The sequence below is a fragment of the Kogia breviceps genome, chromosome 17 (genome assembly GCF_026419965.1).
Source record: "Kogia breviceps isolate mKogBre1 chromosome 17, mKogBre1 haplotype 1, whole genome shotgun sequence".
NCBI classification, from domain to species: Eukaryota; Metazoa; Chordata; class Mammalia; order Artiodactyla; family Physeteridae; genus Kogia; species Kogia breviceps.
The window spans coordinates 59,706,383-59,724,943 of NC_081326.1; the positions used below are offsets into that span (position 1 = coordinate 59,706,383).

Here is an 18,561-nt window from a genome sequence, read left to right on the forward strand (position 1 = left end):
ATAATTACGTAGACTGTATAGGGAGCAGTGGAGATCTGATAATGATTGAAATGCAAAGGATAAGGAGTTAAGTAGGCTTGAGGAGTAGAGGAATAGTCGAGAGAAGTGAGGAGGAATGTTGCAGGTTTGGGAATGACGTAGTCAAAGGCCCTGCGGTAGATGGGCATGATATGCTTGAACTGAAAGAAGCCCAGCGTCTCTGGAGCACACAGGGGCCGGAGGTGAGAATGTTCCAAAGGGGGCAGGGTCAGGGCCATGCATGCATTATAGGCCATATAAAGGGTTTGGGTCTTTAGCCTAAAAGCAATGAGAAGCCATTAAAGTGTGTCTTCAACAGGGACAGGACATTTTCAGGTTCACATTTTGAAAAGATCATTTTCATTGCTGTGTCTGGGCTCGGGTGCTTGAGGTTGGGTTGAGAGCAAGCGTGGATGCATAGTATAGTCCAATTAAGAAACCAGTGTAATTTTCTAGGTTAAAGGTGTTGCTATTTGGGGCCAAGGCAGTGACAGTGCCAAAGATGGGAAGACTTAGACACATATGAGAGCTCTCTGGGAGGTAAAACCACAATTCAGACTGATAGACTGGGTTGAGGAAGACGAAGGCATCATGGGTGAAGCCTTGTTTTCAGGCTGCACGGTGGAAGCACCCACAGGCACAGGACCTCAGGTTTGGAGGGAAGAACCTGAGTTCAGTTTGGGGCTTGTTGACTTTGAGGTGTCTTTGGGATGTCCATGTGGTTACAAAGGTCTGGGGTTGGGAATAAAGCCCTGGTCTAAGGGTATAAATCTGAGAATCCTTGGGGCATGGATGGTAATTGAAGCCATGGGGATATAAGAACTTGCCTGAGATGAGAGAAGAGAGATATTTGGGGAACTGAATCTCAAGAGATTCCAGCCTTTAAAGTCCATAGAGATGAGGTGGCAGTAACCCACAGTGGTCACTGAGAAAAGGTAGGAACAGAGGGAAACCAGTACAGTGTGTGACGTCCTTCTAACTGAGGGGAGTTCTCAATAGCCTCTGATGCTATTAATGTCAATCACATGGGGGACTGACAGGATGTCCATCGTATACGGACACAAGGGAGAATGCTTGTGCCCCTAGTAGTAAAGGCAGAAGCTAGAGGACTGAAGAGTGCATGGGAAGGTAGGTGTGAGACAGGATATGTGGGGCTAGGGGGGTTGTAAAGGAGGGACTTATGTAGTTGTCTTAGTTCAGGCTGCTTTAACAAAAATACTATAGGCTGGATGGCTTATACGATAGACCCTCATTTCTTACAGTCTGGAGGCTGGGAAGTCCAAGACCAAGGTGCCAGCAGACCTGCTGTATGGTAAGGCACCTTAGTTTGCAGAGGTCTTCTCATTGTATTATCGTCACAAGAGAGAAAGAGGAAGCAAGTTCTCTTCTGTCCCTTCTTATAAGGACAGTAATCTCATCATGGGTCTGTAGGGGAACAAAGTTTGCCACCCCAAATGTTTCTTTGGTGTGTGGATTACTTCCAGCTGAAAACAATCAAGGCCCAAAAGACTCTGGAAGAACCTTTGACCTGTGACCTAACTGCCTAAAATATTTTAGATAGAGGACCTGTTCCAGGAAGGGAGCTATCTACATAGGTAACTATAGTATGAGCTAGGTGTGTAGGCAAGGAGAAACCTGGCAAGTCTGTTTGTTAAAATTCCCCTCTGTGTCCCATTGTCTCTGCATGACACAACAAACATTTATTTACCAAACAGTTGCCTTTACATCTCCATGTGAATTGCCTTCCTCCCCTTTGAACTCCTGAACCACTACCCCAACATCCTCTTTTGTCTTTAGCTGAAGGTAGTATTTAAAGTGAGGGTTTTGACTCTCTGACATAAATCACAGCAAGATCCTTTTTGACCCACCTCCTAGAGAAAGGGAAATAAAAACAAAAATAAACAAATGGGACCTAATGAAACTTCAAAGCTTTTGCACAGCGAAGGAAACCTTAAACAAGATGAAAACACAACTGCTCAGAATGGGAGAAAATATTTGCAAACAAGCAACGGACAAAGGATTAATCTCCGAAATTTACAAGCAGCCCATACAGCTCAATATCAAAAAAACAAACAACCCTAACCAAAAATGGGCAGAAGACCTAAACAGACATTGCTCCAAAGAAGATATACAGATTGCCATCAAACACATGAAAGGATGCTCAACATCGCTAATCATTAGAGAAATGCAAATCAAAACTACAATGAGGTATCACCTCACACAAGTCAGAATGGCCATCATCAAAAAGACTACAAACAGTAAATCTGGAGAGGGTGTGGAGCAAAGGGAACCCTCTTGCACTGTTGGTGGGAATGTAAATTGGTACAGCCACTGTGGAGAACAGTATGGAGGTTCCTTAAAAAACTAAAAATAGAACTACCATACGACCCAGCAATCCCACTACTGGGCATATACCCTGAGAAAACCATAATTCAAAAAGAGTCATGTACCACAATGTTTACTGCAGCTCTATTTACAATAGCCAGGACATGGAAGCAACCTAAGTGTCCATCGACAGATGAATGGATAAAGAAGGTGTGGCACATATATACAATGGAATATTACTCAGCCATAAAAAGAAACGAAACTGAGTTATTTGTAGTGAGGTGGATGGACTTAGGGTCTGTCATACAGAGTGAAGTAAGTCAGAAAGAGAAAAGCAAATACTGTAAGCTAACACATATATATGGAATCTAAAAAAAAACTGTTCTGAAGAACCTAGGGTCAGGACAGGAATAAAGATGCAGACGTATAGGATGGACTTGAGGACGCAGGGAGGGGGAAGGGTAAGCTGGGACAAAGTGAGAGAGTGGCATGGACATATATACACTACCAAATGTAAAACAGATAGCTAGTGGGAAGCAGCCGCATAGCACAGGGAGATGAGCTTGGTGCTTTGTGACCACCTAGAGGGGTGGGATAGGGAGGGTGGGAGGGAGACGCAAGAGGGAAGGGATATGGGGATATATGTATACGTATAGCTGATTCACTTTGTTATACAGCAGAAACTAACACACCATTGTAAAGCAATTATACTCCAATAAAGGTGTTAAAAAATAAATAAAGTGAGGGTTTTGGCCATTTTGGTGGGTTACTCAGTTTCCCTGGGTCTCTCCTCTGTACATGTTATTAAACTTTTCTATGATTTTCTGCTGTTAATCAGTCTTATCTACTTCTTAGACCAGCCAGAAGAACGTAAAAGGGTAGAGGAAAACTTCTTCCTCCCCAGTAGGGCTCCACCCTAGGTGATCATGAAATGATCACCTACCGAAAGCCCCATCTCCAAATTCTGTCACATTGGCCTTTAGTGTTTCAATATGTTGCAGAAAGGGGGGCTCCTTCTAGGGCCCTAGAGAGCCTTATAGGTGGACCCTCTCATATCAGATGTATTTTATGTGGAAATACATTTAGAGCATACTATGTAATTGTTGCCAATATACTGAACTCTTAAATCAGATCCTGTCATACTTCTGCTTGAGACTTCTCAATTATTTTCCATTGCACTTAGAATCGAATCCTCAGTGGGGCCCATAAGGATCTGCTGACCTGTTCCCTACCAACCCCCCATTATGTCAGGGCACACCTATTTCCTTTCATACCCTCACATATCCCAAGATCTTTCCCACCCCTAGTCCTTGTGTTGCAGGAAGGGACCCCTTCCAGGGCCCGAGAGCGGGCTCTTGTCTAACACTCAGAAATGAATTGTCCGAGGAGACACGTGTGCTGACAAAGCAAGAGACTTGATTGGGAAGGGGCGCCCGGGTGGAGAGCAGCGGGGTGAGGGAACCCAGGAGAACTGCTCTGCCATGTGGCGCGCGGTCTCAGGTTTTATGGGAATGGGGTTCGATTCTGGGTTGTCTCTGGCCAGTCATTCTGACTCAGGGTCCTTCCTGGTGGCGCTTGCATCACTCAGCCAAGATGGATTCCAGCGAGGAGGATTCTGGGAGGTTGGTAGGACATGTGGACTGGCGTCTCCTCTCCCTTCTCACCTTTACTGAATTCTTCCGGTTTGTGGTGGCTTGTCAGTTCCGCATTCCTTACCAGAACCTCCTGTTTAAGATAACTCCTGGGCTTCCCTGGTGGCGCAGTGGTTGAGAATCCGCCTGCCAATGCAGGGGATACGGGTTCGTGCCCTGGTCCGGGAAGATCCCACGTGCCGCGGAGCGGCTGGGCCCGTGAGCCATGGCCACTGAGCCTGCGCGTCCGGAGCCTGTGCGCCGCAACGGGAGAGGCCCGCGTACCACAAAAAAAAAAAAAAAAAAAAAGATAACTCCTGCAAGTGGCTACTCTCCAGCCTGGCTAGGGTGGGTGATTTCAATCAGTGGTTCCCCTAACAACTATGTGAATTTTGGGAAGACACAAACATTCAGTCCATAGCAAGAAGTCTTCTTATTAACCCAATGACTTGGGAAAAGGAAAAATGCCTTTAGGAAAGAAATATGAGAGTTTTTTAGAAAAGTAGGGTGGGGTTTGGTCAGGAACTCCCTTTCAAAATGGCTAAACTGAATACAGTTTGCTAAAGCTAGAGTTTTGGATTGCTTTTTCAGTTTTTTTCTAATCACCAGGAAAAAATGCGTCTCATTCACTTCTGAAGCAGATCCTTCTCTTGACAATTGCATTTGGGGCAGCACATGACAGCCACATCTGTCTGTCTGACAACCTCGCAGTGGTACTTCACGGAAGCCTAGGATGTGGGATTTCAAATGAGTAATTTTCCTTTTGTGCAGGTTTCTTTTTCTTTCTCTTTCTTTCTTTTTTTAAAATTGAAGTCTAGTTGACTTACAATATTAGTTTTAAGTATACACCATAGTGATTCTAAATTTTTATAGATTATACTCTATTTAAAGTTATTATAAAATATTGTCTATATTCCCTGTGCTGGACAATATATCCTTATAGCTTGTTTATTTTGTACATGGTGGTCTGTACCTCTTAACCCCCAACCCTATCTTTCCCCTCCTCTCTTCCCTCTCCCCACTGGTAAGTGTAGGTTTATTTATGTATTTTTTTTTCACTTTCTTCCTCCCAGGCTGATGAGCCCTGAAACCACACTCCTGCAGCCCAGGGAAGAGGAGGGGGTCAAGTATGAGCGCACCTTCATGGCGTCTGAATTCCTGGATTGGCTGGTTCAGGAGGGTGAGGCCACCACAAGGAGAGAGGCGGAACAGCTTTGCCACCGGCTTATGGAGCACAGCATCATACAGCACGGTGAGTGTATGGGTCAGCTTTTGCTAAACCCTAAAATCTTGTGCTACAACTACAGGCTTTTATTTCTCAGTCATGGCTCTGTAAGTCAACTGTGCTTCTGCGTGGGCTCAGCTTGGCTTGTCTCCAAACTGGGGGTCACATTCAGCTATGTGTTTCATGCCTTCTCATTCTGGGACTCAGAGTAAAGAAGCATCGACTCTCTGGACTATATTGTTTTGACAGATGAGGGCAGAAGCTAGAGAAGGCAGGCAGATTCTTGCAGTGTCTCCAGAAACGTCTGCTTGGGTGTGATTTAACATTACAGCTTCATGTCCAGCTGGCTATAGCAGGTCATCTGGTCAAGTCTGGACGGGAAGTAGATGGCTCTCGCAAGCTTGGTCGCATTGGGAGAATGAAAATTTGCTGAACCATGGTTCAAGCTGCCACACTGAAGAAGTATCCAAAAGGCCTTCAGATTTTCACTTTTTTTTTTTAGAGCTGAATCATAATGCAATATAGTGTACTGTTCAGGAACTCTATTAGTTATCTATTGCTGCATAAGAAATTACTCTAAAACTTAATGGTATAAAATAATAATTAATGTTTATGATCTCACATAGTTTTTGTGGCTCAGGAATTTGGGAGAAGCTTAGTGGGTGGTTTGGCTTGGAGGTCTCTTATGAGGTTGCAGTCAAGACATTGGCTGGGGTTACAGTCATCTGAAGGCTTGATAGCCTGGAGCATTTGCTTCCACATTGGCTCACTTCTGTGCCTACCATACAAGTGCTGGTGCTGGCTGTTGTCAGGAAGCTCCTGTCCATCGCCCTATGGACTTCTTCATAAGGCTGCCTGAGAATTCTCATGACATGCTAGGAGTCAATATGAAAGGTAATAACTTGGATTACATTCTTACTGTAAACTCTCCTACCTCCACTTCTATACAGGCCTAGAATTTCTATCCCAGTGTTAGGGAGATAATAATGGAATTATGTGAAAGAAACTTTTGAAATTATGGGGAGCAATGTTTTACAGACTGCAGATTGCAACCCTTTAGTGGATTTAGTGAAATAAGTTTAGGGAGTCATTCCCTCAGCATTAAAAACATTTTTTTTTTTTAGCACAGGGAACTATATTCAATATCCTGTGATAAACCATAATGGAAAAGAATATGAAAAAGAATATATAAATAACTGTCACTTTGCTGTACAGCAGAAATTAATACAACATGGTAAATCAACCATACTTCAATAAAATTTTTTTAAAAAAAGAACTACTAAGAAAAAAAAATTTTTCATAGACTAGACTAGACTCTTAGTACTCAAAGTGTGGTCCATGGACCCACAGTGTCACCTGGGAACATGATAGAACTGCAGAATCTCTGACCCTACTGAATCTGATCTACATTTTAGCATAACCCCGAGTGATTCGAATGCACTTTAAAAGTTTGAGATGCAGTGGATTGGATTTAACTAGAATAGAAAAAATTTCAGGGCATAGTTTATGTAATAAGGTCAAGGATTGTTTTGCATAACGTTTATTTCAGTTAGATATACACTATATAAACATATGGCCATAGTCATGTGTGCACTGATTTGTAACATAAAAATTAGTACTCTGCATTGTGGTCAAATATTTTGAAAGCCCCTGATCTAGAAGCGTTGGTTTGCAAGGCACTCAAGCCACTCAGTATATTTTGGGGTGTTTTCTCCTACATGATGTTGCCACAGTGGCACTCACAACTGTTTATTGAAGGTCTAATATGTTTCCTGCTGGGCTATTGATTGAGGTTTGGACGGTGGATAGAGTTGTAAAATGCCAGTATGGTTCCTGGCCTTAAACAGCTTATAGTCTTGTAGAGATTATAAAACAGATATAGAAGCAATTAGAGAGCAGTTGAAGTTGTAGGGTATATTTTATTTATTGGTTATTTATTTTATACCACGTGCCAGGCACTGTTCTAGAGATTTTACACATTAACTTATTGAAACCTCTCAAACTCTTTGAGTCAGATATTCTAATTTTTGTTGTCGTTAAATTTATCTTATTGTGGTAAGAACACCTAACATGAGATCAACTCTCTTAACCAGTTTTTTGTAAGTGTACAAAATAGTAACCGTTAATTACAGGGCAGGTATTTTTATTATCTCCATTTTACAGATGAGGAAACCAAGGCACCAATAGGTTAGGTAATTTGTATGAGGCCACTCAGGTGGTAATGTCCAGATGGATATTATTGCCAATAAGTGTGAACTCAGAATTGGTTGGAGTGACTGGGGCTTTCCACCATGAAAAATGGTGTGTTTGGGTTAGAGTTAATGCTGTCATCTTTGCTCCAGACAGAAAACTTGGTGATACCAAGCTCTAGAGAAAACCAGCATTTTATACTACCGTTTACTGACTGATAATGTACATCTCGACTTCAGAGAGAAGATAGAGGATGCCACAAATTGTTTCCAAATGATTTCCAAAGAGTGAGTAATTATACCTCAATTACAGTATAATTATTTTTTTGGTTGCATTGGGTCTTCGTTGCTGTGCACAGACTTTCTCTAGTTGCGGCGAGCGGGGGCTACTCTTCGTTGCGGTGCGCGGGCTTCTCATTGCGGTGGCTTCTCTTGTTGTGGAGCACAGGCTCTAAGCGCACGGGCTTCAGCGGTTGTGGCACATGGGCTCAGTAGTTGTGGCTCACGGGCTCTAGAGCGCAGGCTCAGTAGTTGTGACGCACAGGCGTAGTTGCTCCGCGGCATGTGGGATCTTCCCGGACCGGGGCACGAACCCGTGTCCCCTGCGTTGGCAGGCGGATTCTTAACCACTGCGCCACCAGGGAAGCCCCTACAGTGTAATTTTATAATGCTATAAACATAAATGCCATAACGTTGTGACGTAAAGGATGAAATAAGGAATTATTGTTAGCAAATCTCATCCACGGAAGTTTGTTTTCCATGGTTTTAGGAGGATTGAATATTCTCTATATACAGAGTCAGAGTTTCCAAGGGAGTTCCAGTTTCCCAGCACAGCAACTCATTGCTAGATCACAGATTCTAACTCTGAGTTATGAAAACATGGCCACCACATATGTGTACGTTAGAGTTAATGATAAATACCAGCTAGTATCTTAAGCAGAGCTCTGAATTGTCCAGCTAATAATTAATTTCATAAGTTAAACATTAAAGAGAGTCAGCCTCTAGGCTTTGAGCAAAAGGTTGCTGGATAAAAGTGGTTCCCTAGCTTGAAACCAGTAGGCATAAAAATCAAGCCCAGTTATGAAATCCTAAGCAGCTTCATTTATGAATGGTGCTCTGTAATCAAGACAGAACTTGTTAGCTGAGTAATTAACTTGCAGGCAAATGTATATGTGTGTGTGTGTATATATATATATATATATATATATATATATATAAAAAATATATATATAATGATATTATTATCATTATTACAGTTTTACAGTGAAGAATTCTTGAATTCAAAGCCTTTAAGATATTTTTCCAAGGTTGCATAGCTAACCGGTAGCTACTAGGCATTATGCCTTAGAAAGCAGTTTCCGTTGGTCCAGGATGTATGTAATCAGGTGTGGCTGCCCGTAATCGGGTGTGGCTGCCCGGCACTGTGGAATGAACATGGTCTTTGGAGGGAAACAGGCAGGATTTACATCCCAGCTATTTCACCTACTGTGTGACCTTGTCGACATCTCAACTCTTCCATTCCTCAGGTTTTAAAATTTATTAAATTAAAGTCAGATTACATACCTTTGAGAGTTATGTTTGGTTGGTACGTAGGGGTTTTTGGTTTTGCCTTTTGAAATCCTAGGACTACCCACATGTACTAGAAAGATTCAACATATGATTGGACTCGTGGCTAAGATTTTTTAATCTTAAAAAGACACAGAGAAGGATCAGCAAGGGAAAAAGACACATTGGGTGTTGTCTGGAGAAATCCAGGTGCAGGATTCCTGTGTTCTCCCTTCCAGGGCCAGGCAGAACTGGTTCCTTCTTCCAGCAGGGACATGCAGTAACATGTGTACAATATCTCGGCCCAGGGAAACCCACTTGAAACTCAGAGGGCAAGATTTTTATTGGGGGCTGCTCATAGAGGTATACTCTGCCTGCCCGGGCAGCCACTCTCCCTGCCTTCCAGACTCTCAGAAGGAAAGCACATATTTCTCCATTAATTGCAATGTTTGTGCAAACAATCTGGGCAGGCTGGTACAGCAGAATTCAGTGTCCCAGGTAAGCAAAGTTGCCTTATCAGACGGTATCTCAGAGAACCTTTCAAAAGCCAAGTTCCCAGAAGCTAGCCATGGGCCAGCCCCACAAGCAGGCTTTTCTGTTTCAAGGCTGCTATGGTAACTCTTTCCTAGACCGAGCTGCTGTGAGAATGAAACCATAAAGGTGGGCAGAATCTTTTAGCAGAGTCTACCTCTTATGGCCCTCAAATGCCAGCTATTGTACTTGATCTGATCAATTCTAAATAACAGTTAAGGGCTTCCCTGGTGGCGCAGTGGTTGAGAATCCGCCTGCCGATGCGGGAGACACGGGTTCGTGCCCCGGTCCGGGAAGATCCCACATGCCGCGGAGCAACTAAGCCCGTGAGCCATGGCCGCTGGGCCTGCGCGTCCGGAGCCTGTGCTCCGCAACGGGAGAGGCCACAACAGTGAGAGGCCCGCATACCGCAAAAAAAAAAAAAAAAAAAAAAAAAAAAAAAAAAAAAAAAAAAAAAAAAAAAAAAATAAATAACAGTTAAAATGTACAGAGTCCCTACTATATGCCAGACACTGTTCTAATCACTCTTTACTCATTTACTCCTTTAAATAACTCTATGAGTTAGGTATCATAATAATTCTCATTCTTAAAATGAGGTTAAGTAACTTGCTGAAGACAAGCGCTAGTAGATGGTAGATTCAAGATTCACATCAAGGCAATCTGGCTCTTAATCAGTAAAGAAGATTGGATGCTAATTATAAGCTTCACTAGACTAGGAAAAAAAATTCTCAACTTTTATTGCATCAGCTCACACAGCCTGTCAGATATTGCAACTATAATCATTGTTAGCTCATAGAATATTACAAGATTCCTTTTTCACAAACAATGACTGAGTACCTTGAGATTTTTGTGTGACCTTTGCAAACACGATGAACACATTTCTTTACTCACATAAATATCGCCCTCAACTGCTGAGCTGCTCTCCAGCTATCTTACCCTTAAATGGAGGGTAACAGACAGCAGAGAGTCACGTGGGTAAATTGCTCACAGCTGCAGCAGCTGACCCTGGATAATCAGGCTACGGCTGCTGTGTCCGGCGGTATAATTTCCTCTTTTAAAGATTTAGTCAGAGCACTTTAACAATTTCAACACTTCATCAAGCCCTCTTTCTTTTTCTTTTGTTTTTGAAAAATATATTTATATAAATTTTGCAACACACAAAGCAGTTTCCCATGTATTATATTTTTAATCCGCCCAGCTGCTCGAGGGCAGTTTTGGTGGTCCCATTCTCCAGTGGAAGACAGCAGCTGAGACATTCTCCCTGGTAGCCACGAAGAGAGAATTTGGGATCTTCCGCAAAGGAAGGTAGATGCCAGATCCAGACAGGAATTAACCCCATCTTCTCAGTAATTAAGAGCACTGGACAGAGTTCAGCCCGGCCTGGAATAGCCTAGCCAAAGGAAAAGAGAGGGAGGGAAGGAAGAAAAAAGGCACTGATGATTGAGGAGTTTGCGACTTGCCCAAGACCGTATGATATTACAGAAAAAAGTTATTCTGACACTTGTTAAAATGGTAAGGAAGACTTCAAGACTAGTGCAATAGGAGTATTGTAGCAGGGGAGGGAGATGGAGCTCAACTCCAAGTACAGCAAGGACAAGTGGGGATTTATAGCCATGGAACAGGGTGAGGGGGTCAGTGGATGGAAATTTATTAATGGGAGACACCAAGGACAGGGGGATTTTGAGGCCAGGGACTTAGACGTCAAAGATGGAGGAGGAGGAACTTGATAAACTAATAAGAGTGATCAGATATCGCGATTTGGGGGGATCCTGACTTAGCAGGACTCTTTGCTAGGGCTGGGCTGGATAGGTCACATCTAGCTGAGTCCCACGCCTACCTCTTGACCCTGGATGAGCAGGGCCCTTCGACTGACAGACTCGCCAAGTTGGGGAGGGGCATTCTTCCACCAAAAACACATTTTTTTTTTGAAAGTTCTGTTACCACAGGATAGGGGCCAGTGTCAAGGCCTCGCAGAAATGAGGGCTCAGGGACTTCCCTGGTGGTCCAGTGGTTAAGAATCTGCCTTCCAATGCAGGGAACGTGGGTTCCACCCTGGTCAGGGAGCTAAGATCCCACATGCCGAGGGGCAACTAGCCCATGCTCTGCAACTACTGAGCCCGCCCACTGTACAGCCCCAGCGCCACAACTGGAGAGAAGCCTACACACCTCAAGGAAGAGCCCGCATGCTGCAACGAAAGATCCCGCGTGCCGCAACTAAGACCCAAGCAGCCAAATAAATAAATAAAAATATTTTTTTACAAAAATGGAAATGAGGGCTCAGAGAAACCTGACTAAAGTCTGGAAAGGAGAGAGTCTTTTGTCAATGGCACCCTACCCTTGCTTACCTGCCCTTTCTTCCTCCCTATCAAGACTATCCTCTCCTGCTTTTGCTTTTGGTAACTCCTTGCCACCAACAAAATGAAGATTTTTTTCCATGACAGGTGGTACCCAGTATCTTAGTGTTTCTTTACCCTTAGCTGGAATATAAGTGCTTTGAAGAGATCATTTGTTTTCTGCGAACTTGCTGGTGGTCCATTGGTGAGGACTCCATGCTTCAATGGCGGGGGGCCCTGGTACAGTCCCTGGTTTGGGATCTAGGTCCTGCATGCTGCTCTATGCAGCCAAAAAAAAAAAGGATTTGTTTTCTTGTCTCTGTATCCCCCATGGCTTGGCACTTATATATTAGCTATTCAGAAAAAAAATGTGTAGAACAAATGAATGACAGTAGTGACCACTTTTTGAGGATTTGCCATTTGCCAGGCACAGAGTTGGGTGTTTACACCAGCTAGAGTTCTTTGAATATAAGCAGCCTCAATCATCATTTGCTTCAAATATATGGCAGAGCTAACTAATAGTTAAAGCACGGGAAAGCCAAGCTGCCTGGAGAAGAACTGGAGCAGCTCTTAGGGATCCAGTTGCCGGGAACTAGTGATGAAGGACAATCCCTCTCAGACACGTATAGCTAAGAAACCAGTGCTAGCTATTTTCTGCCTATGCTGTCCCTCTCTCCAGAGACTGAACTCTAGAGAACAGCTCTGATTGGCTGAGTCTGGGTCACATGGCCACCTCTTGCCCCCTGGGTAGGCAGGGCCCTTTGACTGACAGACTAACCAAGTGGCAGTGGGTCATTGTTCCCCCCAAAGAAAAAACAATTTTTTTTTTTTTTTTTTTGTACACGGGCCTCTCACTGTTGTGGCCTCTCCCATTGAGGAGCTCAGGCTCCGGACGCGCAGGCTCAGCGGCCATGGCTCACGGGCCCAGCCGCTCCGCGGTATGTGGGATCTTCCCGGACCGGGGCACGAACCCGCGTCCCCTGCATCGGCAGGCGGATTCTCAACCACTGCGCCACCAGGGAAGCCCCAAAACAATTTTTTTTTGAAAGTTCTGTTACCACAAGGCAGGCTGGGCAGGCGAAAGCAACAGACAAGCTGTCCTTTACTGCTATTAGTTCATTTAATCCTCCCCCCAAATCAGTTCACTTGATATTATTTTCCCTGTTGCTTTAGATGACAATATTTAAGCATTTGCCATGAGCCTGGTCATTCTTAGCTCCTAAATGTTATATACTCTGAAGAGAAGAAAATAAAGATCGGGTAGGATATTTCCTCCATCTGCTTTCAATAATTAATATTTCAAGTGTCATCTTTATCAGCAGCTGTTATCCACTGTAACTTCTTCCTTTCTCAATTTAAAATTTCTGGGAATTTTCCTACTGTGCCCTCTGGTAGGCTTTGGCTCTGTTTTACTTTTTATTATAGCTGAATCCAAAGCAGGAAGAAAAACAGACACAGCCAGCATGCTGTTACAATGCAAACAGAAGGAAACAGGTTTCCTTGGTAAAGTCACAGGCTAATACTTTGGCACACAATATAGTATTGGTTTTGCTGAAGGACAACAGGTCTGTAGCTACACAAAGCCTTGACTTTTAGAAAGTATGAAAGGAGTGAGAGATGCCTCATCTTATGTAATCTTCCAAAAGAAGGGTGTTATGTACAAAGAATAGAGGTCTTTTGTGAACAGTGTCGTAACTGTAAATATTTCTTTCCTTAGTTGACATCAGTATAGCTTTTGTCAGGTGTCCAGAAACTGATCCTCTAGATACAGACTGTGGCTCTGTAGCCTGGGCCCCTACCGACTCCTGCCTTGCTCCTGACAGCTTGTGGGCCAGTGGCCGCTGCAGTACGTGGTCTTCAGTTTGCCCAAATGTGACCTTGTTAAAGGGGCACAAGGAAGCCTTAAAACACATGCACACAATCTCTGTGCAGTTGAAGTTTATGAAATTATGCAGTCTCCTGGCCTTACATGGTAATTTAAGGACTCAGCTGGGTTTCGGTGGTCATTTTTGGAGGGACATGGAGGCTGGGGTCTCAAGTTTATTAAAAGAACAGTATGTCAGGATCTCCTGGGTGGAATGGACAGTTCAGACTGCTGATTCTGACGTGCCCCTTCCCTCTCCTCCTGGTCAAGAAGCACGGTGGTGTTCACTCCTGGTTACTGATGGACATGAGCTTGACCACAGCCCTCAAGGGGAGATTGGGGGCGGGGGGGGGGGAGCAAAAAGTTAAGAGGTTCTCCTTTAAGGACAAACTGCCTCCATTATTCTTTTTTTCTAGCTCTGACCCTGTGTCAATCTTGAGGGAGCTCCTTTCTCAGCTGGGAGGCTGGGAGTTTGGGCAGGGATTCCTGTGTGGGACTCAGGCTCTCCTTGAGCAGTTATGATGATTATTCTTACGGCCGTTTCATCTTTGCCACACTGAGGTCTCTCTTAGTTCTTCCTCTAGAAAATCTCCCACCTGTCACCTAGGGCTCTCGATTCTTAGCCACTCACTTTAACTCAGTTTTTCTTAGCTGATACGTTTATCTCAGGCAGTGTGACTGGGTTGTCTTTTGTGTTCTGGCCTATAGTCCTTTGGAGATGCCCCTTCTTTCTATCTGCCTCCGCCCTGCCCCCACCTCCCCTCCTCTGCCAGAAATGGATCAACAAGCTGAAGTCTGTTGATACCATGGAGTGATTATTAGGTATAAAACTGACCATATGTAAAACTACAGTGAGGTATCACCTCACACTGGTCAGAATGGCCATCACCAAAAAGTCTACAAATAAATGCAGGAGAGGGCGTGCAGAAAAGGGAACCCTCCTACACTGTTGGTGGGAAAGTAAATTGGTGCAGCCACTATGGAGAACAGTATGGAGGTTCCTTAAAAAACTAAAAATAGAGTTAGCATGTGATCCAGCAATCCCACTCCTGGGCATATGCCCAGAAAAGAGTAAAACTGTAATTTGAAAAGATACATGCACACTGTTGTTCATAGCAGCACTATTTACAATAGCCAGGACATGGAAACAACGTAAGTGTCCACTGACAGATGAATGGATAAAGAAGATGTGGTACACACACACACACACACACACACACACACACACACACACACACACACTGGAATATTACTCAGTCATAAAAAAGGATGGAATATTGCGATTTACAGCAACATGGATGGACATAGAGATTATCATACTAAGCAAAAGAAGTCAGAGAAAAACAAAAATTATGTGATATCACTTATATGTGGAATCTAAAAAACAGTACTAATGAAATTCTTTACAGAAAAGAAACAGACTCACAAATATAGAGAACAAACTTGGGGTTACCAAAGAGGGAAGAGGTAGGGAGGGTAAAGGATAAATTAGGAGTGTGGGATTAACAGATACACACCAATATAAATATATAAAATAGATAAGCAGTATTTTCTGTATAGCACAGAAAACTATATCTTGTAATAACCTATAATGGAAAAGAATCTGAAAAATAATGTGTAACTGAATCATTTTGCTGTACACCTGAAACTAACACAATATTGTAAATCAACTGTACTTCAAGTAAAAAGCAAAACAGGACTTCCCTGGTGGCACAGTGGTTAAGAATCTGCCTGCCAATGCTGGGGACATGGGTTTGATCCCTGGTCCTGGAAGATCCCACTTGCCACAGAGCAACTAAGCCCGTGAGACACAACTACTGAAGCCCGCGTGCCTAGAGCATGTGCTCCGCAGCAAGAGAAGTCACAGCTATGAGAAACACTCATACCTCAATGAAGAGTAGCCCCCGCTCGCCGCAACTAGAGAAAGCCTGCGTGCAGCTACGAAGACCCAATGCAGCCAAAAATATAAATAAGTAAATTAAAAATTTTTTAAAATGAATTTAAAAATTGTAAAAAAAGAAAAAAAACCTGACCATATGTAAACTCTGATCAATGTGACTATAGAACAGTATTAAGTTAAAATTTAAGAAGGGATTACACACACACATACATCCTTATTACAACTGGAAAAATACTTTTATTAATATCATAAGCAATGTTAATCTAAAATGGAGAGTAATCTTTTTGTAAAATTGCTTATATATATTATTTTTAAACTGACATAACATTTTAAAGCCTCTAACATTTTATCTAGCTTTATTCTGAAAAGGTCCCCTTCACTTTCTTTCTCTCTGTCCCAGTAATGACATTTGACCCAACAAGGAGCCCAGCCCGTCTCCTTTCTCCTTCCACCCGAGGAAGGCCTGCATATCAGAGTCTATATTCCTTCCATTTTATTTTAGCCACTCCCTTAGCCGTGGCCTAGGTTTTAGTCTGATTGGAAATGACCAAAGCCACCAGGCCAAAGAAGGGGGTCTGGGTATTGGTTTTGGCCACTGGCAGAACCACTCCTGTCTCTCTGAAGTCCTCTTCCACAGTTGCTGAGAGCATAACCTCAAGCAAGGATTCCTGTCAAGTGGAAACATAATGTATGTACTTCCTCATCAAAATGAAGGAAATAGGATGGGGAGATCGTGTGTGTGTGTTGGTGGGGGGGGAGCAGACAGCAATACCAACAACTTTTTTTTTTTTTTTTTTTTTTTTTTTGCGGTACGCGGGCCTCTCACTGTTGTGGCCTCTCCCATTGCAGAGCACAGGCTCCGGACGCGCAGGCTCAGCGGCCATGGCTCACGGGCCCAGCCGCTCCGCGGCACATGGGATCTTCCCGGACTGGGGCACGAACCCGCGTCCCCTGCATTGGCAGGCGGACTCTCAACCGCTGTGCCACCAGGGAAGCCCAATACCAACAACTTTTGACCACTTGGCTGTCAGGAGCTCAGGATAAGAATTATCTTCTAGGACAAATGGCTCTCAAAGTGCTACACTTAAAGGAATGACCTTGTTTGTTGGTTAGCTGATCTGTTCCTATGAGGTACCAGCCTCTAGACTGATCCTATTTTCCATGGAAATAGGATGAAAGCCACAAATGCAGTCCATATATGTAATTTTTAATTTTCTAATAGCCACAGTGAAAGTAGAATGGAACAGGTGAAATTAACCTTAATAATATATATTTAACTCATCATCTCCAAAATGTTATTTCAAAATGTAATCAATATGGAAAATAGCAATCAGCTATTTTTTTCCATATTCCATCTTCCAAATCCAGTGTGTATTTTACACTTACAGCTCCTTGCCACATTTCTGGTGCTTGTCAGCCATTCGGGAGAGCAAAGTAAACCTGGGTGCCGGCCACACAAGTTTCTGGAATGGCAACAATTCTTCTCTCTCTCTCTCTCTCGTTTTTACTTTTTTTCCTATTTTTTGCCATGTGGCATGTGGGATCCTAGTTCCCCGACCAGGGGTTGAACCCGTGCCTCCTGCAGTGGACGTGAGGTGTCTTAACCACTGGACTGCCCAGGAAGTCCCTCTTCTGTCTTCTTTAGCTCAGTGATTTCACAGTCATGTTTTCTTTTTTCTCTGATTTTTAAAATATTTCCTTTGATTAAATATTTTTAATATTTCCACAAGTCAGAAATTGTTGACTGAGATCATTTGGACTGGATCTGAACTCAGCAGTTCTCTTTTTGCTCAGAATGGGCTTATCCAGTAAACAAACCCAAATTCAGGAGCACTTTCTTAAATTCCTAGTCTTTGTCATGGGATCCTTTGGGTTTTTGCCGACAGCAGAACAATATTATTTATTCATGCTGCACAGGCATCATTGCAACTCTGTCTTCCAGAGAGCTGTGGCTTCCCATATATTTATTAATTTCACTTGCTTTGGTTAAATGAAGTTATTGTAATTTATTTTCCACAGATGGAAACACTGAGACCCAGGGACTATCCATAACCACTTCTGTCACCAGGGAATCAGAGCCGAGTTGCTGGAAGGCATATCTTCTGCCTGTAAGACTTTCTGTCTAATCCGTCTTGGCTTCTGACTAAAGCATAGTTTGTTACAAGGTGTGGGCTGCAGATAAACAGAAAGTGTTTGTTTTTTAAGCCTTTGATTTCTGTGTCCAGACCTGAGTTTGGAACAATAACAGACTTGTGTTTTGCTACAAATAAGAGAAAATGTAGTAATGCCTGCTTGAACAGAGAGGTTCCTCTTTATTTAGGAAGAGTCACCTTTTCCCAGAGATTTCTTCTGACATTACATGGGCCAGATCTGTGTCAACATGGACTTTGTTCGCCGGATGGCAATCAGTGAATCTAATGCTGTTAGCCAGGCACACTGCTGCCCTGTACAAATAATAAAGGAGGAAGAAAGGGAAAATGGGTTTTGGACAAGCAGCTAGCATTGTCAGCCACAAGGATAAATGTCTTTTTTGTTAAGTAACTAAGTGACCTTCCCTCTGAAACATGGGCTTCCAAGGAACAGTTTGTTTCCTCTGTCCTCACACTGAGCTCCTGGTAGCTCTAAGCTAGATTTAAAGCAGGTGGATGTACAAGTGTCAACGTCTTAGTTTTGACCAATGTATCATGGTTATATTAACATCAGGGGGTGCTGGGTGAAGGATATATGGGAACTGTCTGTACAATCGTTACAGCTTTTTAAATAAATCTAAAATTATTTTAAAACATAAAGTTTACTGGGAAAAAATGTAGGTGAGGTGTTTCCTATTTTCATTTTTTGTTTAAGATGAGTACAAGTATAAATAATATAGAAATATATGGAGACATTTTTTTAAAAAAGCTACTAAGTCTCACCACTGACATCCTCCTTTTCTGAACGTCTGCTTCTTCCTCCTTCAAGGGTCCTAGTCTCTCCGGTCTCATATGGAATACCTGATAAATT

The 18,561-nt window shown here is 43.1% G+C and overlaps 1 protein-coding gene across 5 annotated transcripts in view; it reads left to right on the forward strand.

The window, feature by feature from the left end:
* The window catches only part of DEPTOR (DEP domain containing MTOR interacting protein), a 176,126-nt gene that overhangs the window by 63,517 nt on the left and 94,048 nt on the right, over positions 1-18,561 (forward strand). For all 5 annotated transcript variants that reach the window (XM_059043451.2, XM_067017538.1, XM_067017537.1 and 2 more), the window contains one exon: positions 5,048-5,226. In XM_059043451.2, coding sequence (XP_058899434.1) covers positions 5,048-5,226 — 179 coding nt within the window. The remainder of the gene's footprint in view (positions 1-5,047; positions 5,227-18,561) is intronic.